Consider the following 27,001-nt stretch of genomic DNA (forward strand, 5'->3'; position numbering starts at 1 on the left):
GAGAAATGTGTACGAAAAAAAATATCTCGACTTATTTTGAAACTCGGTGTCAAGACAGGTCGATTTATAAATGTGACCATATCGAGATGAGTCATGCAGGGACATCATGCTCCCTTGGCTTGAATGTCAAAAAACAGACTGTTGCTGTCGTATCAGCAGCAGAAATAGCGGCCTTACAGTGGATGAATTACCATCCCCACCATGCTCCGGCTCAACTCTTATAAGCGCTGGATTGTTCACAAAAAATGGGGAGAAAAAAAACAAAAACAAAGAGCGAACAGATAGAAATCCATTTGTAAGTCTGCGCTGTGACCATTTGCATGGCGATGAAGGCCCTGAGTGTTCTGCAGTCTTCACAAGCGAGTCCCAGACAATAGAGCCTGTGTTTGTTCTTCCCCGGGAAGTTTGAGGACAGAAAAGGAGAGAAGAAGAAGAGAAGGGGAGGTCGTCAGTGGAGGGGATTACGCATTGTGAGAACCACGCGCATTCGCTTCTGCTATTGTGGTGACTGAATTGCTTTCCAGTACCAGGGTATTTAGTTAAGCAGATTCTGTTTCCTTACACCCCACGATGATATCTCTTGATGGCGGCTGGTGACAAGTGGCTTGGGGGACGGCAGAATCACACAAACAGGTGGGTGTGGTGGTGCACGCTATACATCCTATAAGAGATCATCTTTTATCGGGGGATAATTAGATGTAATTTTATATGTTACTTAGGATAGGATGTATAGAGGTATACAAACAGGAAAACAAGAGTTTTCAACATAAAAGCAGCATCAGAAAGGCTGGAATTCAGAATAACTGAATAGAATCAATTCTAAAGGAGTCCAGGGATTCTTTGTATTTGTCACAGCAAGAAGTCAGTAAATTTCCTGCATCTTCTAAAATGGCTGCTGCCATTTTAGAAGTGTTGTGCCTTCTGAACTAACCATCAGTTTACGGTTTTAAAATTGCTAAAGAAATACTTTCAAGTGGTTTTAATTAAGCGAAACAAAAATATGAAGCTGTGAAAAACTTTTTGACTCATCGTGGCCTTTCTATTGATTATCTGACAGTCGATTAACCAAAATACAAAAACTTTTTTCTTCTCTTATTGAGTAGCTGACCTGTTTACTGGCCTATTCTATGTAGCAACAAAATGTGCGCTTTCACTGCGTTTCCACCTTTGGAAATTAAATGAAAAAATTACATTCAGAGAATTTTTGAAATGTGGGGTAACAGAGTAGATTTTTTTTTTTTTTTTTTTTTTACAGTTTCCATGACCTCTCTTTAGGTGGGGAAGAACTCAGTATATGTGGAGAGACCATTGGTAAGAAAATAAAATGTATGGAAAATGCTAACAAAACATGGCATTACAGTATATTCCCAGCGCTTCCCAAAAGCGAACAAATTACTTACTAACAAGTACATGATGACTTGACATTCCCCTGTTGCTCTAGCTCAGTCCCTGGACTCATTTGAAGTTCTGAATTGGGAAACACAAACCACATGTCAGTGTTATTGTTTTACGGAGCTGAACAGTAAACAGCAAGTCCCACGGTAGGTTCCCAAATGACCAATTAAGGACATTTTGTCTTGGAAGGGTGATCTTAAAGAAGTGAAGCTTAACAGATTGTTTTTGTTTTTTTTTCTTCCAAGATTGCAAATAGCTGTAGTTAAATAAGAGGTCTGAGTCTATATTTAGATCCACTGTCACATTCAGCTTTGCACATTTTCATAATTTTTTCACATTTTTTTTCAATTATCATACATGAGACCAAGTCAGAAGATTAATGCATGAAAAACAACATAATTAATGCTCATATAAAGTCAGCATTACGTAGCAGTTCGCGTCAGCAGGGCACATCAATATTGACGTGCCATCCACAATGTCAAGCGGAAGCTGATATTTCTTTATTACTGCGTTTCAACATTTGCATTGGCACATTAGACACATTTTAATAGCATCCCGAAACCATTACTACAACAGAGCAACATTTTATTAGCTAGAACACATCACCATATAGGAAAATAATGTGATGGTCTCAGCGCATCTAGTGCCTAACATTGTGAGACTGCAGCTCATTGTCATTCTGTCATGTGCCAAAACTAGCGTACTGTACATACAGGCTACAGGAAGTCTGCTGGAAATGGGAGGGAGGCCTATTAGAGGTAATGAATGGCTGTCAACCACAGGGCGCCCTGCATGTACTGCATGTCATGTAGAAATGAGTCTCTCTTTTGAAAGGAGAAAATTGACCAAAGAGTTCAAGAGTTTTTTCTTTCTTTTTTTTTTTAATCTCTTAGTTTTTCTTTCTTTTTCTCAGAACCTATACACCTGTAAGTGTTATGTGCTGGGTTTGTATTATACAGCAAAAGTCTTATAAAATGTGGATCTATCACTATATTCCATACTTTTAAAATTATACTTTTGCAGGGTCACCATTATTATGAAGCTCCATCAAGATAGCTGTCACACATAGACATGTGTTTTACTTGATCCCTAACACCTTTGCTATTTACCGACCTGGAGTTAGGAGTTTTTTTGGCTTTCCCATTATTTTCCAAGAAATTTCCTCACTTATTTCTAGGAAGACCCATCTTGTTAAGTTGGCACGTAACATCTACTGACCTGTTGCGTTATTCCAGCCACATCAGTAAAGCCTGACGTCCCCAGAAAGATTTTTTAAGCAGACTCGTTGGCGTGTTGGCAGCTGAGCAGTTGCTCAGAGTAACATCATTGAGGGCTGTTGTCTAGATTTGGCTCAAGGCGTTCAGTTTGGGCGCGTGCCTGGCAGCCCTATGAAAGACCGTAACAGCTCACGATTCACTGGCCACTAATTGGAATGTCACTCCACAATGCTCGGAGATATGAATACAGCCCGTAAAGACATACATGAGCACAAACACATACTCTCATTCACGTTCTGTATCGAAATTGAATTTCAGAAATGAAGCCCGCATCAGTAATCGATTTTACCAGATCATTACAAATGGGCCTTGACAGCTAATTTACTTTTACAAGATTAAACATCAACATTATGAGCAGTTAAAGCATTAGTACTGCAACTACTCTCACTGTTGAACCAACTTTCTGCAGCATATTTCATATTTTAAATTTCCTCTGGAACCACCCATGCTAAAAATGCATGCACTTGCGTTCCTGTGCAGCCCTTTGCATGGAAGCGTACACATTGTGGAACTGTATATATAAATGGTTTAGAATTATGGCCGACTTCTAGCTCTTAATAACAACTGATCCCACTGAGTACTGATGTATGGTTTGCTGCTTGCCTGGGGAGCAGCATAAAGTTTGGTTCATGTCCAAACAAATCATTTGTGTCGCTTTTCAAAGTAAAGGACTTTATAAGGCAAAAGTATAAAATGATAGCAGAGTGAAACAACATTCCCCACAGGTTGGAAACACACTTAATCTGCAGAGAAAAAGTACTTTAAACATATCCTCATATCAAAGGAGAAATTGTTAATTTACCAAGTAAAAAGAAGATGTTACCTTGTCAAACACGCCTGGACACAACCATTGGTAACATAAGATGACAAGCTGTCGCTTTGACAGTGATATGTTTGCACGAAATTGACAGTGGGTGGTTATTGTTGCTAATTGAAAAAAAAAAAATGGAAGAAACGTCAAATTTAATCCATCTATATAATGGAAATTGATGTAATTTATTTTTTTTAAGTTCAAGGCTGCCACTTTTAGTGGGATTGTCAGTGAAAGGTATTGCATTTGTTTGCTCCTACCTGATTTGCCGTCTTGTTTGACTTTCATTGGCCTTACATTCTTGACCCAGATTATGATGCACATTATAATTGGTGCACCGATTCGATTCACAGTTTGTCAGCGGCATGTGTGTCTGGGGGGACCCTGATGTAATTAGAAGTCTTCATTAGCCAACTGCGGAGTGCAGTGTCATGCTTAAGGAATGGTGTTCAGGCCCTGCTCCCCTTCGTGAAAACACAATACAGGGCCTTGTCAGAATCCAAAACAGAGGGCTGATTTTGTCAGCCGCCTGTGCAGGACACGCAAAACAAAAAGGGGAGATCTTGGACAAAGGGTTTGTCTTTTTTTTTGTGTGAAATGGAAACTTGTTCGGCTTTCTTGCTCATATTTGTTATACATCTGATTTATTGTTGTCCAGTGGGTTTGACATAACTATTAAGACAGACAAAAAAGGATCATGTCATCATACAGGTCATATAAAACAGTTGTTAAACACTTTTGATTATATAAAAGTGGAAAGTGTTAGCTTATGTTAATGTTTTTATACAATTGAACTGGCAATGTTTAGGTGATTTGGTCAGTTCACATTTGTATACTACCTCTATCCACTTTTAACCAACCATTTCAACTGTTTGTCCGTTATTTTTAGCTAGTTATTTCATCCGTTTAGGCCTATTAATTTAGCTAACCCTTTAAACCATTACACCTGTAGCTATCTTTTCAACCACTGATCCTTTACTTTTAGCTAACTATTTCAACTCTACCTAACTGTTTGAACCATTAAGTATTTAAACTATTTATACGTTACTTTCGGCTAACTATTTCAACTGTTTATTAGATACATTTAGCTATTTCAACTGTTTTAGTTTACTATTTGAACAGTTTATTGGAGCACGTTGCAGAGACTTTTAGCTAACATTAACTGTATAGACCTCTCTGTTGACTTGCTAACTGGTTTTCACACATTCAGTTGCAGCATGTAGTGGTAAGTGTTAGAGCTAACTTCAATACAGATATATTGTGCTAATCAAATCATAATGCCTAGTTTTTCCTACAAGTTGAACCACTCTAAAATACATAGACCCCGGCCTTTAAATGTAGCTTTGTAATTAAAAGCAAAAACTTGAGTACTTCACACATCTATTTATAGCTTTGTGTAATTAAACACTTGATATTTGGATTTTACAACACTGCTACAGATTTCAATTTCCTCATTTTCCAATCTCTGTGCACTGCTGGAAATTTCTCATTGCAGCCATTAATTAAATTGTTAACTTTTATTTCAGAGATATGTGCATGCATACAAACCACATCGTAACAAGATGGGATACAGCGCTGCCAGGATCATGAATTACTGTGCTGTTGAATGAAAAATTGGTAGCACTAGATCAGTGACACATCCATCTATTGTCCACTAACCATGGGAAGTGCAGAGGAAATGCACGGATGGACAGTAAAAATGAGCACGCCGAGTGTTTTGGCTGTGGCGACAGTCTTTTCTATGATTCCTGGCGGAGTGCTGAGCGATATTAGGGGAACTCATGGTCTGGAAGCCCAACAATTGGCCCAGGGGTCCACTCATCTGCACCGTCGCCTGAAGAGAGGCTGGATCTGGAAACAGCTGTTTGTCCCCGAGGAAGATTCCACTCCTCGCGTTATTGGCCAGGTACTGCTTCAGATTGAATGTCCTCCATGTCCTTGATATGGTACTTCACTTTGAAAAAGTATGTTTTCTGGGTACCTTAGAAAAACATGTTTAAAAATAAAGCTTTCATATACTCCCCCTTCTCTTTTTGCAGCTCAAATCTGATTCTGACCGAGGCGAGTTTTCTATCAAGTATATACTATCAGGGGAAGGAGCCGGAGACGTATTTGAGATAGATGAGTATTCTGGTGAGATCCGGACGCTGAAGAAGCTCGATCGTGAGGAAAAGGCCTTTTATGTCCTTCAAGCCCAGGCTCTCAACAGGAGGTCCAATGAACCAGAGGAACCCCAGTCAGAGTTTATCATCAAGGTGCAGGACATCAATGACAATGTCCCCCAGTTCCAGAACGAACCGTATGTGTCCAGCATCCCCGAGATGTGTCCAGTCGGTATGTTTAAGAAAGATGAGGGGAAACTTTTCCTTTTAACACTAGGATTTGAAGATACAGGCACACAGAATCAAATTTAAAGCTTCAGGTCGCCCTGATTCCAAGAAAACAATAACAACAACAAATTATCTGCTCAGGTTTTGAGATGTCTGCCAATGACATTTCTTTCTCCACCCCCATACAATAGAGGTGAATGCAATTTAATTTGTGGTACACAGCAATAACAAATGACATTTGTCCTTCCGAAATCTACATTCCTGTTACTCAGAATAATCCACAGACCTCACAGCTTTCACCGGAACTACATTGTATAAATGGTCCTTATTTAACCAGTTTGCAGTAAGATCTGTGAGATTGCAGAGAGTACGACCAGAAGTATTTCCACTGATTTTGTTAAGAGATGTTGCTCTGGATTTTTTTAGTCATGCTAGGAGTGGATGGCAATATCGGGCATTTGGTCAACAACTTTAGGTCAGACTGAAGTATCTTGACAGTTGTAAGATGCCGTGAAATTTTGTACAGATATTAGTGTTCCCCACAGGCTGAATTGAAGTAACTTTGAAATAACCTTTTGCCATGTGTCCTGAATGGCGTGGTACGATCTGGGATTGGCTAAGCAATGGCATTATTTAAGAATCAAATGTGTGGCTATTATTTTCCCTATTGGAATGTCCTCCAGAGAAGTATTTAAAATATTATTCATAGAAACAAGTGAGTGTTTTTATTTATAAATATTTAAACTTTTTCTTTTTCTACAGATAAAAACTTTTTATTCGCTTTATTGGTTTTGTACTTTTCAAATGAATTTTCTTAACTTAAATCTTGACTGAAGACAGTAAACAAAAGGTTATAAGAATGCCTGTCATCTGTCCCCATTCAGGAAGTTAAAAGTATTGGATTCTGTGTCGTTGCTTGGATGCCTTTATGGCTAAATTTCTTAAATAATATTATTAAAACCACTGCCCTTTTCATTCCACAAACATTACCATTTCAATTTATATGTAATCTGCTTTTGAGGCATAATATCTTACTTGTAATAAATCATAATGCATTAGACTCAGCAAGAGAAAGTGAGAGGGGAAGGGTGGACACCAGGCGAATGAGAATAAGAAATAATGCAGTAAATCCCTGCCTGTGTGAAAGGCAGAGCTCTCCCTGGGAAAGAAGAACGAGATAGACAAGAGGACTAAAGGAGAGAAAGATACTGTAGAGAGCAAGATTAGGAGAAAGATATGGTCAGTGGAGAAAAGGGTAGTAAGTGTGAAAGATAGAGAGTGAACACTGAATTAGAGCGCGAAGGTGTGAGAGAGATGTTGCTATAGGGCTGCAGAGCTTGTCACACGCACCTGAGCGGCCTACTGCGTTGTGAAAGGCCAACGCTGCTCCCCACTGCCACCTCCCCGACCCCCGCCCATTTGTCTACACCCCTCCTCTAACCGTGCCTCAACCTTACCTCCTCCCCATCCCCCCACCCCCCCGAGCCAGACAGACAGACCCTGTGGGACTGTGGCATAATCACCTCATTTCCCTGTCGACTGGAACTGTTGCCTGAGCTAACTCCGACTCTGTGATCCCCCGCCCACAGGGACAACAGTGGCCCAGGTGACAGCCACAGATGCTGATGATCCCATGTTTGGAAACAATGCAAAGCTCATCTACTCCATCCTGCAGGGGGAGCCCTACTTCTCTGTGGAGCCAAAGACAGGTAGCCCTGACAGCCACATAGGCTTTTAGTTTGAACTCACCTTTGGTTACAATCAGTGCCGGCGGGACAGATCTTTCAGAAACAACAGTTTGGACTATTAGGGAGGCGCACAAGAGATTTGACTGTGCAGAAGTAATGCTTAAATTTACAATAACTGGGCTTAAAAAGACAGAAGGGCAAAAACGTTTCTGAATCAGGTTGTTGAGACAGGAAACTATGTTGTCTTTTGGCTTCGTCCCTCTGGTTATAGTCACTTTTGACATGTCTGGGACTGCCTCTCACTGAATTGTATAAATACAACTTTATCTCTGCAACCAACTATTGAAAAAATTTAGCTTTTTTAGGCTATAGGAAATCATTTTAGTTTAGGTTTACACCCTGCCAGAAAATTGGTTCAGCTGATGCAAAAGTCTGTATATTTACACTGTTTTTTTTTTTTTTTGTGTTATTCAGAGGTCAGTTACAGCGCTTCCCACACACATTGTTGACCTGAACTGTGAAGAGTTGGGTGAGGGCATTATTGACGTTGAAAAAATATTTAAATGCAAATTAATGCGATATGTAAGAGGGACTTTTTAGGGGGGCAGCTGTTAGTTTTCATTGAGAAGTGGGCAGCAGTTGACTCCATAAAGGTACATGTTTTGCTCATTGCTTCAGTTAACCTGTGAGGATAAGTGGAGATATTCTATATTTGTGTTATTGTCAACAAATCCCATGAAATAACCAGAATCAGCGATAAATTGATCCTACTAACAAATACTCTTTGTGTTGTCAGAGCCTGATAAACACTGTGAAACTGAATTCCTTTTTTTTCTTACCTTAAAAATGCCATTAACTTTCCCATTAATAATAATGAAATTAATGTATTTTAATGGTATTTCAAAGTGATAGTTAATGGATAAATTAAGGGTTTTCTGGCTACCATACTGAACATCTTAATCTAAGATTAAGAAGAAAGGAGTCTGGTATGGGGTAAATTAAGGAGTAATTCAAGGTATTTTGAGGGATTTTACGTGAAACTATTAAAAACACATCAATGAGCTACATCGTTCCACCGCAGTGATATGGGTACTGTAGTTTGTTTGGAATCAATTCCACTTTCATAGTTCTGATGATGTGAAATACTCATTAAACCAAATGTGTAGAACTGAAAATATTACCCAATAAATGCGCTATTTACTCCTGTTTGAGTAAGGTTTGATGTAAACCGCAGTGCCCAGCTGTTTTAGGAAATTATTTAGACATTTTGAAAAATGAAACTGTCAGGTTTGACATTTTTAGTAGGACTGGATGGGCTTGGGATTGACAGATATGAAAGTACTGAAAGACAGACAAAGAAATTGCTGGTTTTTGGTCCTTATAAAAACAGATGGTTGTTAGGATTGTTACCTGGCCAGGTGGCTTATACTGCTCTACAAGATTCTGTATGTTAGGCACAAGTCAGATGCATTCACAATACCACAGTGATAGTTAGCTGTCTAGAAATTGTGGTTGGCAAAAGGCTGCTGAAAATCTAATTTCCTCGAAACACAAGACTACTGTAGATGAATCAGTGGCTGAAATTCTGACTTTCAAAGCAAAAATAACATAAATTTGCCCGGTTGATCTAATTCTCTTGATTCAAACTGCTCCTCTGTTTACTGTTGCCCACAGCCTCCATTTTGGCCAGACACAGGAAGCATTAAGTCATCTGAAAGCCCTCTTGATATTTCTTATTGTATTGATTAAATTTGCAGACTTCGGGTTTATTTTGGTTTAGTTTTATTACACGTAATGCAGAGCGCTCTCAAAGACTACTTGAGGCAAAGTTTGTTTACTTGCATTTGGTTAAAAAACCCCATAGAAATCCACCCACAGATGCACTTGATGCCGTCTTAATGAACCCGACTCTCCTCTTGTCTACCTCCTCTCCGTCTGTCTCCTCCACCTGCAGGGATTATTGTAACATCTTGGCCAAACATGGACCGCGAGGCCAGGGAGCAGTACCTGGTGGTGGTGCAAGTGAAGGATATGCTGGGCCTCAGCGGCGGTTTCTCCTCCTCCACCACAGTCACTGTCAGCCTGACTGATGTCAACGACAATGGGCCCACCTTCCAGCACCGTGAGTCACTTATGCAACTCACAATGATGCAAACACCCGGCCACACACACACCCAGGGAATCAATGAAAGAGTACAAAGCGTTTCAGACTGCAAGGACATGTTTAATATTATACCTAAGAGGTATTTATTTGATCACACTTCTCCGGTTCGGGTGGGTGGTTTGTGCTGCCAGCGCTGAATTCGGCTGTACGCATCTTGTTATTCAGCCGGCAGCCAAAATTAAAAGGAGACAGTCAAAGAATGAGGGAGAGAGGGAGAGAGAGAGAGAGACAGAGGGAGCAAAAGAGGGTGGGAAAGGAAATGAGGATGTTCTGTTCATCTGTGTGCGCACGTGTACTTGCATCACCCACTGGACGAATTTAATCATTCACACATGAAAGGACATTTGTCATGACCTTTGGAAACAAACCGAGCCCTCTCAGCGATAAACCTCACTAAATGAATGCCCTGGGAAGAAATCAATTCCGTTGAAATGAGACAGAGGATGATACTTTTAACTATTAATGTCACATTCACATTCATTGCAGGTGCTACTGTATCCCGTGGATTCTATGTTCAGTCAAAAAGGCCTTATAAATATTACATGGCCACACTTCACTTTGAACTGTGCCCTCTGTTTTGTCACATAATTGCAAATTATTATCAGTTGGGTTTTTTTTTTTTTTTTTTTCAAGAGCAGCTGGTTGCCTGTTGAGTTCCTCCGAGTTGTGGCAGCCATCCAACTGGAGTCGCTCAAAGACACAATCACATTTTCTCATCTTCTTATTAGAGTTAGGCTGGGATTATGTGGAGTTGCCACAATTTATCTGTGACTCGCACAAATTGACCCTTCACTACGATGTTCTCTGTTCTTATCACTTTACACACTAGCAAACTCTTTTGACTGGCTATTAACAACTTACTGTCGAGCTCTGTAGGCAATGTTTTAGTAATGAAACTTTTTTATTTGTTGTTTTTCTCCAAGTGTGAGGCATCATTATCCGCTTGAAAACTACCAATTTGGTATCATCCATATTTTGTATTCCTTTTGATTCGCTGCTCCTACATTCAGCTTCTCAGCCTAATGGTGTCAATGTGAATGATTTTTAAAGCACCCTTGTTTCTTCAGACCTGTACGCCTTCGCCGTACCTGAAAATGCAGCCGTGGGCACCACCGTGGGCAGGATTATGGCAGAAGATGGAGACATTGGCATCAATGCCAGAATGACCTACAGTCTGAATGATGACCTGGAGGAAAGCGCCACTTTTATCATCAAAACAGACGAAGTGACGCAGGAGGGAGTGGTTCTGCTAGCTAAGGTGAATACATAAACATGCCAGCTTTAATTTGTATGTGTTTGTATATATATATATATATATATATATATATATAAATTAAATTTATACAAGTTTTTAATCTGATGTTTTTAGCAGTATTGTAGCCAGGAATCATAGTGTGGATGGGCACAGAGACCATTAGGTTGTAAAACCTTATTTCTGAACCTAATGGTCTCTAGTTAAATCACTGGTGTTTTAAGATTTAATTATAACTACAGACACCAACGCATACAAAATTAAAAAAAAACAAAACTCATTCCACCTGATAGCAGGTAAGGCAACATAAACTGGCACTGCTCGAGAACCATGCAATCATCCACACAGACAGGGGCAGCTGGCAGATGCAACCACAGAAGCAACGATGGTAAACCATGCAGATACACAGGCAAAAAAAACAGTAAACAAAAACCTGATGCGTAGTAGTGTCTGGCGCATGGACCCAATAATCACTCAAAGTCACACAACTGGCAGAAGCAGCAATGTAGTCTCCTTTCCAGGTCACGCACATATAGGTGCACAGTATCGGCCCATATGCACATTAAACTACCATATGCTACTGTAGGCTAATAATAATGTAACCCCTGTCTCGCCCTCGCTCTCTCTTTATATGTGTATATATATATATATATATATTTATATATATATACCATTCAGCCACAACATTTAAACCAGTAACTGTTTTCAATGTCCTAAATATATTTATGTCTTTCAGATGAGAATACTCAAATACAGAATGTAACTGAATGTTAGATTTGAGTTGTTTTAGTGTTGTGCCTCATACTTTATTTTTTTCCACAGGAGATTTCGATTTAGATGCCACGATAATGACATTTAAAAAAAAACAAAAAACATTATTGACTCTGTCTCTGAATAATTTTTGGAATACTGGTTTGCATGCTGTTTTCATATTACTAGCATCATATTGTTAAGGGAAAACAGCATTATTTAAGTGCATGCTCAAGGCTGGTAGCTTATTGACATTGACTAAACAATTTTAACATCCTGTGTGAGTTGTGTCCAGCTCTCAGCGGAATAATCATCCGTCTTAAGCACAATTTGGCAAAGCATATTTGAAAAGCTTTTACGCTAAGCTCTCTTAATGATGATAGTTAGTCAAGGTGTTTTCTGATTATAACAGCTACTGCATTAATACCAATTGTAAAAGGTATTTCTTTCCCTCATAGCCTTTGGACTACGAAACAAAGAGACGTTTTGTTATGGCTGCAGAGGCAGTTAATGATCATGTGGACACTCATTTTCTGACTTTGGAGGACTTCAGGGACAGGACAACACTCAAGATTGTCGTGGAAGATGTGGACGAGCCGCCTGTCTTCCTTTCACCAGTCTACGAGTGGAAAGTTCCTGAAAATGCAGCTGTGGGAACTGTGGTCGGCAGTGTTAGCGCCAGAGACACTGACACAGTCAACAATCCCATCAGGTAATGTGAACCATCTAAACTGAGAAGAATGGCATCTGCCACCCAACTACCAGTGAGATAATGACGAGGTAGATACCCAGGCTAGTGGCAGAGGAACATCCCCAGACAGCTTCCTCCACAGGGTGAAAAATCATTCCATTTCAAATAGTGTTACTGGCTCAGTGCATCCATTTTTACCCTTGATCTCTGGATACCCTGTACATGGTCATATTTATCTCATATTACTTTAGTAGGAAATGAGCCCTGCTGAATAAATCATGACGATTTTTTTTATACCTCACAGGCTTTTCTATCTATTGCTGTGGTATTATCACAAAGCGACGTGGATAGGACGTGGGAATGTAATAAAGCACCATACGAGGTGGCATATGGAATTGAGATTTGCAGTCATTTGCAAGTGGGGCACGTTGCAGAGGAGACAGCAGCACTACTGGTGCCTGTAGTCCATCTCAGCAGAGCTTAAGACTGGCAGGTGCTGCATATCATCCTCAGCCTAGCGTCTATTACTGTCCCTTTGGTGACAGTGTCTCATTGATTAATAAATTCAGGCTGACATTTTAGGGGTTTCCACAGTCCTAGTAAATATGATTAAGTTTGCTTTAGTCAAATTAGCTTATTTTCTGTGTTATCAGCAAAGTGCCTCACAGCACTGATTCATTATTACAGTGTTTTTATTCCTGGTTACCCAAATAAACCATGTATTTATAATAACTTACATTAACTAGAATGGCACTCAGTAGAGCACAGACCTCCACCAAGACAATGTCAAACAATATACACAAGACTTCAGAGAAAAAAAATTCTAATCCATAGTAAATGATCCGGATCTGCCCCAAAATGTAATGAGTTCTTCCCTGGCTCATGCCCATCCCTCCACCAAGTTCAGTGCCAATGGTTCGGTACTTTTTGTGTAATTCTGCTGACAAATAAACCAAGCAGAAAATGCGCTCAGTAGAGTGCAGACCTCCAAAACAACATACACCAGACTTCAGAGGAAAAAATGGAAATTCATTCTAAATGATCCCCAAAATTCCCCCAAATTTAGTGGGTTCTTCCCTGGCCCGTGCCCCATCCCTCCACCAAGTTTGGTGGTAATCGGCTTCTCGCTGACAAGTCAACTAACAAACAAACTAACAAACACACAGACAGGTAAAAATACAACCTCCTTGGCAGAGGTAAAAAGTGTTAAAGGTATGGAAGTGTGAAAGACCTATGCAATAACGAGCAAATATTTTTTTCATAGAGAATCTTCTTGGTTGGTCTGTGGATGATACATTTATCTTGCTTTAAGTTTATTTTCACATACAGGCCCTCACTTTTCACAGGGATGTGTATTTTGTCACAACAGCTGCACCAGCTGTAAAACTGTGTTGAAAGACTATTATTCAATTTCAAAAAGACAAAAAAAAGTTTCTCTATGTTTACAAGATTCCCTGTTTCACTCTTTTAAAATGACATTCCCTCATTTATGACAAATAGAAAAAAGTCTGTGGGCAGATTTAAATAATATTCAATTAAAATAACTGAAAAAATACACAAAACTGTGTCTATGCTATCTGTGTGAGATTCTTTGTTTTGACAGTATTGTTATTGCTGTTGTCACACATGAACTTGTGTGTGTGCTCTCTTTGTTGGATATCCATCAACAGATTAAAAAAAATTGAGCAGTTTGCTTAATTAATCTCCCTGTGGCATCGTAATGTTCTGCTTGCCCAGAAAACAACCTTGCCTGCTAAATGTGTATCTCTGTGGTTTTTCTTCCAGATATTCAATTTACAAAAGGAGCGATACCACAAAAGCTTTCAAAATAGACCCAAACAATGGAACTATAACTGTTGCTCGAGCTTTGGACCGAGAGACTACAAACTGGCACAATGTGACTGTTGAAGCCAAGGAAACAAGTAAGGAGAATTTCATGACTTGTACAGCAGTATCTTGCTGCCAACTTATTGCACATTTATCCTTACTCAGTTGAAAAATCTGTCCAGAATATATTCAGAGCAGGTTGATGACAAAAACGTTGCTCAAAGCGGTGACCCCATGGGGTTCTTCTGTAGATAGTTGCCACGGGGTGCCTGAAAGGATACAGTAGCTCATGAAAAATGAAATCATGATTAAATTTAAAAAAAAAAAAGTCCATATATTTACTCAGCTGTAACACCTGAACATTAATGTTACACAGTCTGATGGTGAGTGCATGAAAACTGGTTAGCAAGCAAGCAGAGAGTCTTAATGGTTGGCTAAAAGTAACTGAAAAATTGTTGAAATTGATTCTATTGGTAATAAATAAACTGTTGAAATAGTTAGCTAAAAGTAATAGACAAATGGTTAAAATTGTTAGCTAAAAGTAATGAATAATGGTAACTAACCCAATAACTGCAAGTACTGGATAAATGGTTGAAAAATTCAGCTAAAGGCAATAAATAAATATTTGAAATAGTTAGCTAAAAGTAATGGATAAATTGTTGAATTAGTTAGCTAAAATTTATTAATAAATGGTTGAAGAACCAAAGTAATGAAAACGATAGTTGAAAAGGAAATAAGCTGTTGAAGTAGTTAGCTAAAAGTATCCTAATGAACAGCTCCAAGGTGTTTACTATTACTGTAGGCCAACAATACCCACTTGGAATTAAAAGTGCAAAATAATATCCAGTTTAAAATCAATTCAACATAAAGAATGTTGTTGATGAAGGGAAAATGAATGAAGAGTTGAAATAGTTAGCTAGAAGTAACAAATGAAATGTTGAAATAGCTAAAAGTAATGGGTAGACAGTTGGAATAGTTAGCTATATGTAACGGGTAAACAGTTGAAGTTGTTAACTAACGGTAAACGATAGAAGGTTGAAACTTCTAACTTCAGGCACTGCAAAATGTTTACTATTACTATAGGCCACAATGGCCACTTTTAATTAAAAGTGCCACGTAACATCCATTTTAAAATCAATTCAAAATAACACTGATTAAGGGATACTTGAGTTCATCTGACAGGGCAATGGGGGTATGTCTAAGAAGAAAAGGTTGGGTTTAGAAGGATCCAAATCCTTAAATTTTCATTGAAGGATCTACTTACTATGTTCTACTCTTCTGTCTATCGTCTTGTTTTGGAGAGAGCAGTGAAACGTCAATATCCTCTTTTGTGTGTTTGCAACAGTCATGATTCAAGAAGAAGAAACATTTATCAGTCTTAAGCATTATTTTGACAGATCTTTTTCAAAGCATTTATGATACATGCACCCAGTGGACTCCAGCAAATGTCTATCTTCCCTACCGCAGCGCAGAACCATTTATCCTCCTCTGTGGTGGTGTTCATCAAAGTACTGGACATAAATGACAATGTGCCAAGGCTTGCAAGAGATTACCAGCCATATATCTGTGAGGGGACACAAGCGGGAGAAGTATGTATATTATGATGCACTGATGTTTGTGATTTACTATATAGCAGTGTGGCAATGAGAATTTCCATGACTGTGGATAGTAAAAGTTCTCATATTATGTTATATAACATTGAAACATTTCTGTTATTTTGTACATCTTTTTACGCACTAAAGTACTCAAATGGTTCCTATTCGACCATTGTACAGCACCATACCATAATAAATCCATTACCTTATTATTTGAATGGGTTTCTGGGTGTCATACTTCTGAGAAAGAAAAAAAAGGCTGCATATGACAATGTTGACTTCTTAGAAAATCTGTTTTGCGCATGTGACTGATTGTTTTGCTCTAATTTATGTAACGTGTCTTTGTGTCTCTCAGCTTATTCACCTGCTCAGTGCTGTGGATCCAGACGACCCTTTGGAGGGACACCACTTCTATTTCTCTATGGTCCCTGAGAAACACATCAATCCAAACTTCACCATCAGAGATAATCAAGGTTATATTCACTTAGATAATAAGGCACACGTAATACCTCTGTAGCTTTATATTTAGTATTCTTCCTTATCCCATACAGGGTTGTGCATGGGTATCAGGCCATAGCTGCTTAGTACTGTTCACTGTTAGTTCTGAAATTGCTTCTTTTACATCCCACATACTCAATAGGCGGACTCTTGGACTGGTGACTTACACATTGCAATCTAGTCATCTTATCTGTCATTTTTCAGATGCTAGGTGCTGCATTTAGCAAACCTGTTCTCGGTGGTAGTTTAGTTGTAAAAAAGAAATGAAACGGCATGTTTAAAACTAGCCATGCAAAGGAAAGAGATGTTGACGGTGAAAATGTGCACTTAAGGATGAGTAGTCTGAGAAATACTCGTCCATTCTGTCTGAAAGAAGCGAAAGACCAGTGTGTGTAATTTTCAGTGAAACAGCTGGTCACTGTGATAGTGATAAAATAACACTGCATCACCAAACGTGCCCATTTTAAACCAAACTGTCCGGAGAGTATGGAGATAAGAAGCACAAAACTGAACACGCTGAAATAATCATATCAAGCTACCACCAGAGGAAGTAAGGAAATTAATCGGACAACAAGACTGGGCAGTGGAACAGCATTTTTAACCGTGAATACATTAAAAAGAAATTCAGAGCGCAGCAAAATCATTCACACTTAGATCAGTACGTCCATCAAACCTTTTGTGCCCAAGTTTAAGGACGTGGTTACACAACAAAGATGTCCCTTCTCCCATTAATACAGAAATATGCTCTGTGTACACAATTCTGGGGCCTTTAGACGTTAAATATGACTTGCTTAAAGCAACCCTCCTGGGCGTGTAACACTGTGGAAATGTTGCAGGAGTATTCTTGTTTTACATACCCTAACCTTTTTTGTGCTTAAAGGAATAGTTGGACAGTTTGGGATATTTGCTAATTTGCTTCCTTGCTTAGAGCCAGATGAGAATATTAATACCACTCCCATATCAGAGAATGGCATCGATCTTCTCATGTTACTCTTGGCAAGAAAGTGAATACGCTGCCTGAATTTCCCAAAATGTCAAACTATTCCTTTAAAGAGAACGCACCCCAGCATAGAAGTCACATATCTTATTTCTGTGATATTGTAGAGCTCATGTTCTAGTTGAGCTCTCTGATGATGACAAAAAATATTGGAGCTGCTTCATAGGCAGTGGATGATAAGACAACTGTTAGGAAGCTAAGACAGCAGTCATACCAATTTGTATGCAATATTGATACAACAGCAGAGTCAGTCACAGTCACAGATTCACTGTCAGTGGAACAACTCCAAAAAGTTGACTGCTGTTTTTTCTAGACATTGATTTACTGACTCTCCAAGAATTAACTAAATTTGTATTGTTGTACTTCTTGTACAAAAAAAAAATAATAATAATAATAATAATAATAATAATATTTTGCAAATTACTGACATTTTCTTCAAGCTGTGGGGGAAAAAATTACTACATTAAATTAGATGAAGCCATACTTAAATTTCCGTTTCGTGGCTGGAATAAGGATGGTGAGCTGCAGCTTGGGATGAAGTTCTTCAGCTTGGGTTGTAGTTTCTCTGTTTGACAGCCTCTCAAGTAGGTAAATTGAAAGAGTGTTTGCCTTGTAGTCAGTGGGCAGTCGACCCTTTTCCAACGTTTATAGTGAAAATGGGCACTACAAAATTGAACAAACAGTGTCGTTAAAGTGTGCAGCAGAGGGATGTTTGAATGTATCGAATACGTTAGAATGAAATGTATGCAGGTGCAATGTATGGGTGGTTAGCCAGGCGAGTGCAGAAGTCCAGGCAGCAACTAGAAAATGAATAATGAATCAAGAAGACACACTTTTAATAAAACACATTTCCATATGCCACAAGGCATGTTTGACTCCCAAAAACTTTTTGTTCATTGCCTGGATGAAGTCTTACAGGCGCACCCATAACGGCAGATTTTCCAAATTTACTTTTGTACGCACTGAAAATGAGATTGGACAAGGTGTTAGGCCTTTCAGAGAGCTTGGATTGTATTTTAAATCCCATTATGTGTGTCACCTCACTGGTTATTCAGCTTATATTTGAATTCCCCCGAAACAGCAGCACTCATACTGCAAGCATTACTCATGTTTTTTTAAGAATACTTTAAAGTGCACCTCTCCCTCTTGACATCACTTTCAGACAATACAGCCGGCATCGTGGCACGCAGGAGTACTTTCACCCGCAAGGATCGAACCCAGTACCTTCTGCCTGTGGTGGTGACAGACAGCGGCTCTCCAGCCCTCTCCAGCACCAGCACTTTGACAATCAGCGTGTGCAGCTGCCAGCCTGCCGGCCATTGTCCCACAGGAGGGGTGGAGGCCCTTGCTCTATCTATGGGGGTCAGCCTGCAAACATTGTTAGGTCTTCTGGTCTGCCTGGTCACACTCACAGGTAAGCAAACATGGCAAGTCTTGTATTTACATCCACCTTAGTCCAAAATATCAGACTATGATATGATGATGGTTTATATTAAGGAATATACTACCTTTTTTTTTTTTTGGTCTCTTAGAAGTCTTAGCCATCTCACATCAAAATCATCTCGTCCTGACAATCAGAAAATGAAAAGGCAGCTAAAGCTGGAAGATTACTTCTAAACAGCGAGCTCCAAAACTGACAAAAAGTAGTAACAGGTTATCAGACAAGTCAAAAAAATACATCAAAAAACAATTTTGTCAGTTAGATAATTAAAAATGGAGTGTATAAAGAAATATGCTTCATACTTTTTCTTAAAGTATTCTCCAATCAGTTGGTAAGGCCTAGTTTTTTTCATTTAAAACCCATCAATCAAAACTTAATTATTTCCACTCTTCTTTGTATCTTTCACTAGCTCATTTTGGCTAAAATGCTTTAGCTACTGTTCCATGAGTTTATTCAGCGATTCCAATTTCTTGTTAGACTACACACAATAGTATTTATTGATGTATTCAGGTATATTTCTGATAACATTTTATTACATTTTTCAGTTGTGGGGCTTTTTTGTTAAAATACAGACATGGTGACTTATTATTCATCAGTAATAATGTAATTTCAGTAGCAGAAGCTCTCTCTTTCAGAAATTTTGTGTAGCCAGACCTCCATCTTGTTGACCCTGAAGACCTCTGAGGTTGGGAGCAATTCAAGTGTCAGAGGCCAACAAACAATGGGCTGTGGATATACTTACCGTAAAACCAACAGAGAGAGGAATAACAGAGTATTTAGAGAACATCATCCAGAGGTGCTATGTCAGTGAAGATTCTCAGTCATCCAGGTCATGGTATTTGTAAGTGCTATATGAAGGCAACTGGACCTGCTTGAGGTTCTTGCTTGAGGTTGATGCCTGGGTGCCCCACCAGTCAGTTAGAACTGAAGAAGCCTTTTGGATGAGATGTGAAACGTCTTCAGGGACCTCGGGCAAGTCCAGTTGCCTTCAAATAGCACTTAGAAAAATCCAGTGGTGCTGTTTCTAGACCTAGGCATTTATCAAAGGCATTTTATAGAGCCAGTCAACAGGCTTCCACAGGATGACCAAAGCTCTTGCTCTGCCAATTTTCTCGAGACCTGAGTAAGACTGTCAAGACAGACGTCTGGCCAAACACGATTACTCCTTCTGAGAGGCTTGTTGCAAATGTAGTTTGTCTTGACTGTGAAGTGAAGTTGAGAGATGAATGTTTTTGCACTGTGGATTCTCAAAGGGTTTTGCTAATCCTGGAGTCTGCGATTTTCGGAGGACAAAAACAATGTCAACTTTGATATAATAATGTTAGACATCTATGACTACTTAACTGATATGGTGACCAATGGATCAAAAATCTTGATAATTCCGCAGCATATTAAATGACAATGTCACTGATATCTTGTTGTAAAAAAGTCAATCTTTTTCAGCAGATCTGTTGAGCTAAAGCAGTTCCACCTCACAACATTTTGGCAAGTATATAAACGTGTTAAACAGCAGGATTTTTCATTAACAGATTTGCCAATCGGTTTGAATCCCTTTTTTACAACTCACCAGTGTGCCTTTAACACATACTTTTAAAATGCTGAAAGCTTGCACAGCAATGATGTCAGGTAATGAGCGTATTGGATGCAATACATCAGTACCAATGCCATCCTGGGACATTGATGGGTTTGCATAGTGAAGAGCTTTATTATGACCTCGGCTGCTTTGTGTCCTCCCTGTGCCCATCACATGAAAGATTAATGGCAATACCTGCTATGCTAACATTCTGAGAACAACACCCTGTGAAAACATGACAGAAACAATAAACACTCTTTTAGCATTCTGTGCCACATGGAGTACATAAAAAAAATCCTTTATGTGTGAGCTGAGATTAAAAAAGATAATTTATAGCCTAATTTTCCCTCATTTTGATTTTTGCATCCACAACAAGTTACAGAAAAACAAATCTGGCTTCTATTATTTTCAGCGCACTTACATTCTACGTGCATGCTCCATCAGGCACCCTAGATGCTTCTTTCTCACTAAGCTCATGCCCTGGTGTTAAACTATAATGATCTCCTACTGTGTTGTGTCTGCAGTGCTGTCAATTCTAATGCTAATGGTGAGGAGACACAGGCGGAAACAGCAGGAAGGGCAGGAGGTGGAGGTGAAGGAGCTGGAGCTGCCTGAAACGGTGTCTCAGAAGGTGCTGTATTACGGAGAACCAAGGGGTGATGGAGCAGACCTGGACTTCTGCCAGCCTGTGGTTTCACTGCGCCACCACCCCCACAGGAAGAGGGAGAGGAGGCTGCGGAGGGAGGATGTCAGGGCCAGCATACGGATGTCCCTCCGAGAGTCACACCTCATCGGGCCGGAGGACGAGGTCTTCAGGCAGTTTATTCTGGACAGGCTGGCAGAGGCTGATAAGGATCCTTACGTTCCCCCGTTTGACTGCCTCAGGACCTATGCATATGAAGGGTCAGGGTCTCCCACAGGGTCCCTGAGCTCATTGGAGTCTTCTACTTTTGAGACTGTACCTGAGCAACCTCCTTGTAATCCCAGACCCTACTTAGTGAGACTTACCCCTTGGTATGGGGGAGGAGAGGAGGACACAATCTTCTGAGGAGCTGTTCTTCTAATCTTTGCCTCACAGCAGGAACAGTTTGACATTTTGTAAATTATGCTTATTTGCTTTGTTGCTGAGAGTTAGACAACAAGATCAAGGACCCCCCTTATGTCTGTAAGGGAAATATAAAGCTACAGCCAGCGGTCAGTTAACATAGCTTAGCTCTTTCTTTAGAGGTCTGGCTTAAAAGGTGCTGGTAGGCCAGGCTAGCTATTTTGCCATGTCCACTCCTAATGCTAAGCTAAGCTAACCGACTGCTGGCTGTATCTTTACCACACAGACAGCAAGAAAGTGAGTAAGTGTATTTCCCAAAATGTCGAACTATTCCTTTAAAGATAAAATCGAACCCTACATAACAACAGCTATCGTTGGCGTGCTTTGTATAACTAGACCCAATTTTATTTGCTGTAATTTTTTATTATTCTGCGTATAACTGTTCAAACATTGATCACATGACTCAGAGCTACAATAGAGTTTTGGCTTTATGCCGTAAAATCAAAGGTCGAAGGTTTCTCCTTGGCTCACCATTCTGCAACAATCAACTGCCATACATAGCATGTTATTATATACCGTTTTACATGCACAAGGTTGTCCTCACCGGCATAAGAGAACCATTGGTCATTTGTACAAATGCTAAAAATGATCAGTGTTTATGTTTTCCTGACGAGTTACCTTTTTACGGTTGTGCAAATAAATTACTGTCCTCTTTAAGTATAGCATAGGTGAAAGTAGCGTGATGCAGTTATTCTGCCTAGAAACCTCTTCACAAATAGGTCAAGGTGCAAGGTTGGGTGTACACAGCATATGACTTAAACTCCGGAGACCGCGGCTTGCATCCTTTCTACTAAAACAATGACACATCATCTGCTTATGAAGTTGCTACGGCAAAACGATTGTCTAATGAGACATCCAACAGACAAGGAGCAAAATTAGCGTTCATTTGAAGTCGTACTGACTGATTGAATTTGGTCCAATATTCACTCTCCTTCTAGCTCTTATTTGACTTAGCTTGTAGCTGCACCACTATATTCACCAGCTAGTAGCTTTGTTGTTTTGTATTGGTTAGTTAGCATACAGTGGGTTTAGTAGAGTTTTTTCTTTTTCTTTTTTTCTGTAGGTTGTTAAGCACAGTGGTTGCAAGCTGGAAAAACAAAGCAATGAGTTTGGCTAAAGCACATTTTAAGCTAAGGGGAAATGCAAAGCTGGTTGGTGGCTATGAGCAACCTCTTATGGCACAGTCATTTTAATCCATGGTTACTGTTAAATAATATTGTTGTGTGCAGCTTTAACCTGGAGGACTTTTAGCTTCCCCAACCCAACCAGACTTTACTCAGAGAGGGTGGCAATGCAGAAATGATATGATTCATTTCTGAATTGGTCACATGGGTTCAATTTTTAAGTCACTGACAAACAAGCTATTATGTCATTTAGGTCACTGATGCACGTATAGCAGCATCAATAGACCATAATGTTATCACAGCCACAAGAAAGGTTACTGGATGCAAAACTTCACTTTCTCTTTCCCGGATGAGTGAGCTTCTATGTTTATGCTGTTTGCTTGTTTCACCCACTTTGAGAATTAGTCACTAGAGAGAGAACAGGTGGGTCTACGCACGTGTGTTGAGGTCACAATTAGAATCATTTTGGCACATGCTTGAAAATTATTAACTGAGGGTGATAAACAGATTGAGGGAATAAACCAAAAATATTGCACCATCAAAAAAAAATAATTTGCGGAATGCATTGACATAGTTGTCATTGACATAAGAGCGGGAGGGGGAGTGCAAGGGGAGTAGGAGTGCATGTGAACAATGTTATTTATGCTTTAATGACTGCAGTTATTACAGTGTGACAATACTATATTCACTGTACAACACCTACATTATTACTGACCTGTGAATTTATTAAATATTATATTATTTGTATTATTCAGTTCTTATCATGCTGTTTCATATTTGGCATTTTGGCTTTCAACAGTTTGTACTGTATGTGGATTTGTATTTTACATCATAAAATTATATAAATTAATGTACACTTCCCTTGATATAGTGTATGGCAGCATACTTTTCTAAATGGAGAATTTGTTTCCTGATTAGCCGTATTCTCACAGAAATGAAAGTTCATATACAGAGGAGAATCCATTAATATCAAGTGTTTAACATGTATTATGCTGTATGATATGACTCTCTGCTTTCTGTTGAGTCACCAGAGGGCCCATCACATTACCCATGTCAGCCAATCAGCGGTGGAGTGTATTACACAAAGAAAAGGAGAGAGAGCACATGGGTGAGTAACAGCAAAACTCCAGCAAAGTAAGGTTGAGAGAGGAGAAGAAGTTAGCCAAGGCTTGATTTGAAATGTATAAAGAAGTGAAAGCCTTCAGAAGCACAACAGCTGCTGTGCTGTGAAAAAAGCTCATAATATACTGTACAGTACCTGCCTCTCTACCTTCTTCATGGCCATTTACAGTATCATTGGCAATCACTGCATGCTGGCAGTTAGTTGTGTGGGCGGCTGCTCGCGGGGTAACTTGAGGTAATTGCGTGGCCATCAGGTCCAGCCCCCTTCACCTTCTTATCCACTTAATTGGGCTGTTTGCTGTCTGCGAAGGTCAGTGTTTGGACGCAAGAGAATATAGTTCTCACTGAGCGAAAAAACTAAGAATTTCAGACACAAGCCTATTTGGAAAGTAGTCGAAATGCGTCACGGTAAGACACAGAGGGAGGGAAGCAACTAATTGTTTGAATCTATTCAGCTTTTCCCTTCCTTCCGTGGTTACTTGTTTGAGTAGGTGTGCCACTCAGCGGGACAATTTCTTGACATCACTGCAACTCAAAGTGAGCCTCGAACAGTTTCCACTGTTGGAAACAGTCTATCCGGCCCGTGCTTTTTAGATTAAATCATTGTCTCACAATGGCTTCTAAAGGCACAGGTGTTCACAAAAAAAGGCCGTATTAAAGCCCTTTCAAACCAATCTCTGCAGTCCAACATGCAGGGTATTGGATTTGCCGATAAAGGCTCTGTTATAATTTCCTTTTCAATAGTACCTTAATGTCAAAAGTCATTCAGCTCCTGGTGTCATTTAACCTTCTGAATTTCTGTCATTACCCATGGTGAATATCACGGGTAATTTAACCTAACAGCCCTTTTCTTTGTGTAATTAAACCCATTACAGCAATGTGAAGGATTTCATTCTGTCAACTGTCTCTGTCCTCTGCTCTCCTGCACAGGTTATAGACTCAGGTCTTCCTTTCAAGCCCAGTGCCAAACTCATTGCAGAGCACCACAATGCTCACTAGAGGGTCTTTGAGAGGTGCTCTCATTTTGCAGATAGTGGATTTATTCAAAATATGCCTGAAAGGACTTTGAGAGCCATTTAAAAAAAAAAAAAAAAATCATTCGCAACATGTATACCTTAAGGTCTAGCTGAAGAGAGATCAAATCAGTATTATCAGTCTTTTAAATTACCTTGTAATGTAATAATTTGTTAATGTGGAGCATACAGGCGGGTGAAAAATTAAAGGAAAAACCTGAATAAATGAGGGGAGAATGATAACAAATGCAGACGCTTCCGCACAGGAGCACTGCATGGTACAATTAAGCAATTAACATCTAGTCATGCTCTGTGGCATGAATAAAAATGCTAAGCAGGCCCAGTTGATTCTGATTCTGTATCAAGATGGCAAGACAGAAAGAAAGTGACTTTGAAAGAGGGTTCATTGATGGGGCACGGACCGCAGGAGCTTCAGTGACAAAGACTGCTCAACTGGTTAGTGTTTCAATAGGAACAGTGACTGAAGCGACATCTGCATTTAGATCTATGGGAAAGAGACCAGTAAATCAGGGAAACATCAAGAGAGTGCTGCAGGCCTGAATGCCTGACCCCCTGAAGTGAGGGGATCTGGTGGCTCTGTTGTGCTATGGGGGGGATTTTGCTGGCATAGTTTGAATCCACTTGTCCCCTTAGAGGGAAGTGTCACTGCAAATCAATACAAAGTTGTTCTGAGTGATCACCTTTATCCTATGATGAAACATTTCTATCCTGATGGGAGTCGTCTCTTCCAGGATGACAACGCCCCCATCTATAGGGCACGAGTCTCAACTTAACTGAGCGCCTATGGGAGATTTTGCAACGATATGTTAGAAAGCGCTCTCCACCACCGCCATCAAAACACCAAATGAGGGAATATCTTTTGGAAGCATGGTGTACCATCCCTCCAGTAGAGGTCCAGACACTTGCAGAATCAATGCCAAGGTGCATTGAAGCTGTTCTGGCAGCAACACCTTACTAAAACAATTTATAATTTTTAATTATGCAGTATGAAGATTAAGATTTGGATGATATTCTGAGCAGCGCAGTCGTGTATTAGTTTATGTGTCTAACAGCTGTTATCCAACAAAACTCATTGATGGATAGTTTAATGAATGCTACATTTACAATCTATGTACATTACATCATTGTGGTAAACAAATCCCAAATCCATGCTACATACTTTATTTTTACTATATTTTAAGCAGGTTTTTAATCATGTAAGTGACAGTGTGATGGAAGTCTGACGTTGCATGTATTGTGTCACTTTCTATTAGCATAAAATTGTTAAATGTGTCAATTTTTTTTATAAACTAACTGCTAAAACAGTATACTATGATGATTAATACCTAGTATAGATTTGGGACACATCTTAAACCCAATAGTCAGAGGATCACTAAATTCATTAGGATTCATCATCTGGGAACAATGAATATCTGAGCAAAATTTAATTGGAATCCATTCAATTGTGTCAAGGTATTTCAGCAAAAGCCAAAATATCAACCTGCTGGTGGCAGTAGAGAAAAAGTCAAGGTTATCATAGTCAGAAGGATTCATTTTCTGGGGACCATGAATGTCTGCACAGAGCTCAGCCAATGATTGGTAAGCTTTTTCATTCTGGACCAAAGTGTTGGGCCAACCGATAGACCCACAGACTAAAACTGCCTACCCTAGAGCCATACTGCAAGCAGAGCTAAAAATTTAAATTTCACAGTTTTAATTAATAATAACAATAGTGAATGATGTGAGCAGAACCACACACCCACAAGTGCTGCTTCTGGTTGAAAACTTAAGGATTTTGTTGATGCTAAGGTTCAGAGATTCTGCCTGAATCGTAACTAGAACGTCCTGCCACAACAGTGCCACTGACATTCTTTCAAATGCTACAAGACACTATTCAAAATATTATAGTAATCACTCAAAGGAAAGCTGCATGCTTTCCTCATGCAGAGATAAAACATCTCTAATTGCTTCACTAATTTCAATGCAAGCCTATGGTTTGATAATTGTGTGATTTAAGTGCTATTGTAGGAAAACGAATTCAATTTAGAATTAAAATAGATCCTGGATCCACAAGTAAAAGTCAGACTCTGATAATACCTGCAAAGGAGTAAAGAAAGAACAGACACTATCTGGAATGTGAAGCAGTCACAGACACTCCTGCGCAGGCAATCAGAAACCTGGATAATGTCAGGGCCATGCAGGGATATGAATAACCAGGTTACTTATGCTCCATGTCATATCCTGAATATGACTGAAACCAGCTTTAGTCAGGACAGGGACTCTAATGTACATGTGAAGGGAACCCGGACCAGAAATTGAGTTATGTTGAAAAAAGTTGAATGAAAGTA

The 27,001-nt window shown here is 39.5% G+C and overlaps 1 protein-coding gene across 1 annotated transcript; it reads left to right on the top strand.

Moving 5' to 3' along the window:
- The first annotated feature begins 531 nt into the window (after positions 1–531).
- cdh19 (cadherin 19, type 2) lies at positions 532–23,215 on the top strand. The gene is made up of 12 exons (XM_040127590.1): positions 532–633; positions 5,010–5,389; positions 5,523–5,817; positions 7,403–7,522; positions 9,456–9,623; positions 10,733–10,923; positions 12,126–12,379; positions 14,144–14,280; positions 15,653–15,774; positions 16,136–16,253; positions 18,438–18,689; positions 20,814–23,215. Exons 2-12 carry the CDS (start codon positions 5,144–5,146, stop codon positions 21,335–21,337), a joined length of 2,427 nt encoding a protein of 808 aa, XP_039983524.1. The 5' UTR covers positions 532–633; positions 5,010–5,143; the 3' UTR covers positions 21,338–23,215.
- The last annotated feature ends 3,786 nt before the right edge of the window (positions 23,216–27,001 follow it).

The sequence above is a fragment of the Xiphias gladius genome, chromosome 5 (assembly GCF_016859285.1).
Source record: "Xiphias gladius isolate SHS-SW01 ecotype Sanya breed wild chromosome 5, ASM1685928v1, whole genome shotgun sequence".
Classification (NCBI taxonomy): domain Eukaryota; kingdom Metazoa; phylum Chordata; class Actinopteri; order Istiophoriformes; family Xiphiidae; genus Xiphias; species Xiphias gladius.

Excerpts from the sequence above, each read along its gene's own strand:
- cdh19 (XM_040127590.1), top strand. The coding sequence starts at position 5,144 with ATGGGAAGTGCAGAGGAAATGCACGGATGGACAGTAAAAATGAGCACG. Across the intron at positions 5,390-5,522 it reads CTCCTCGCGTTATTGGCCAG|CTCAAATCTGATTCTGACCG; the intron begins GTACTGCTTCAG and ends CTCTTTTTGCAG. Across the intron at positions 9,624-10,732 it reads TGGGCCCACCTTCCAGCACC|ACCTGTACGCCTTCGCCGTA; the intron begins GTGAGTCACTTA and ends TTGTTTCTTCAG.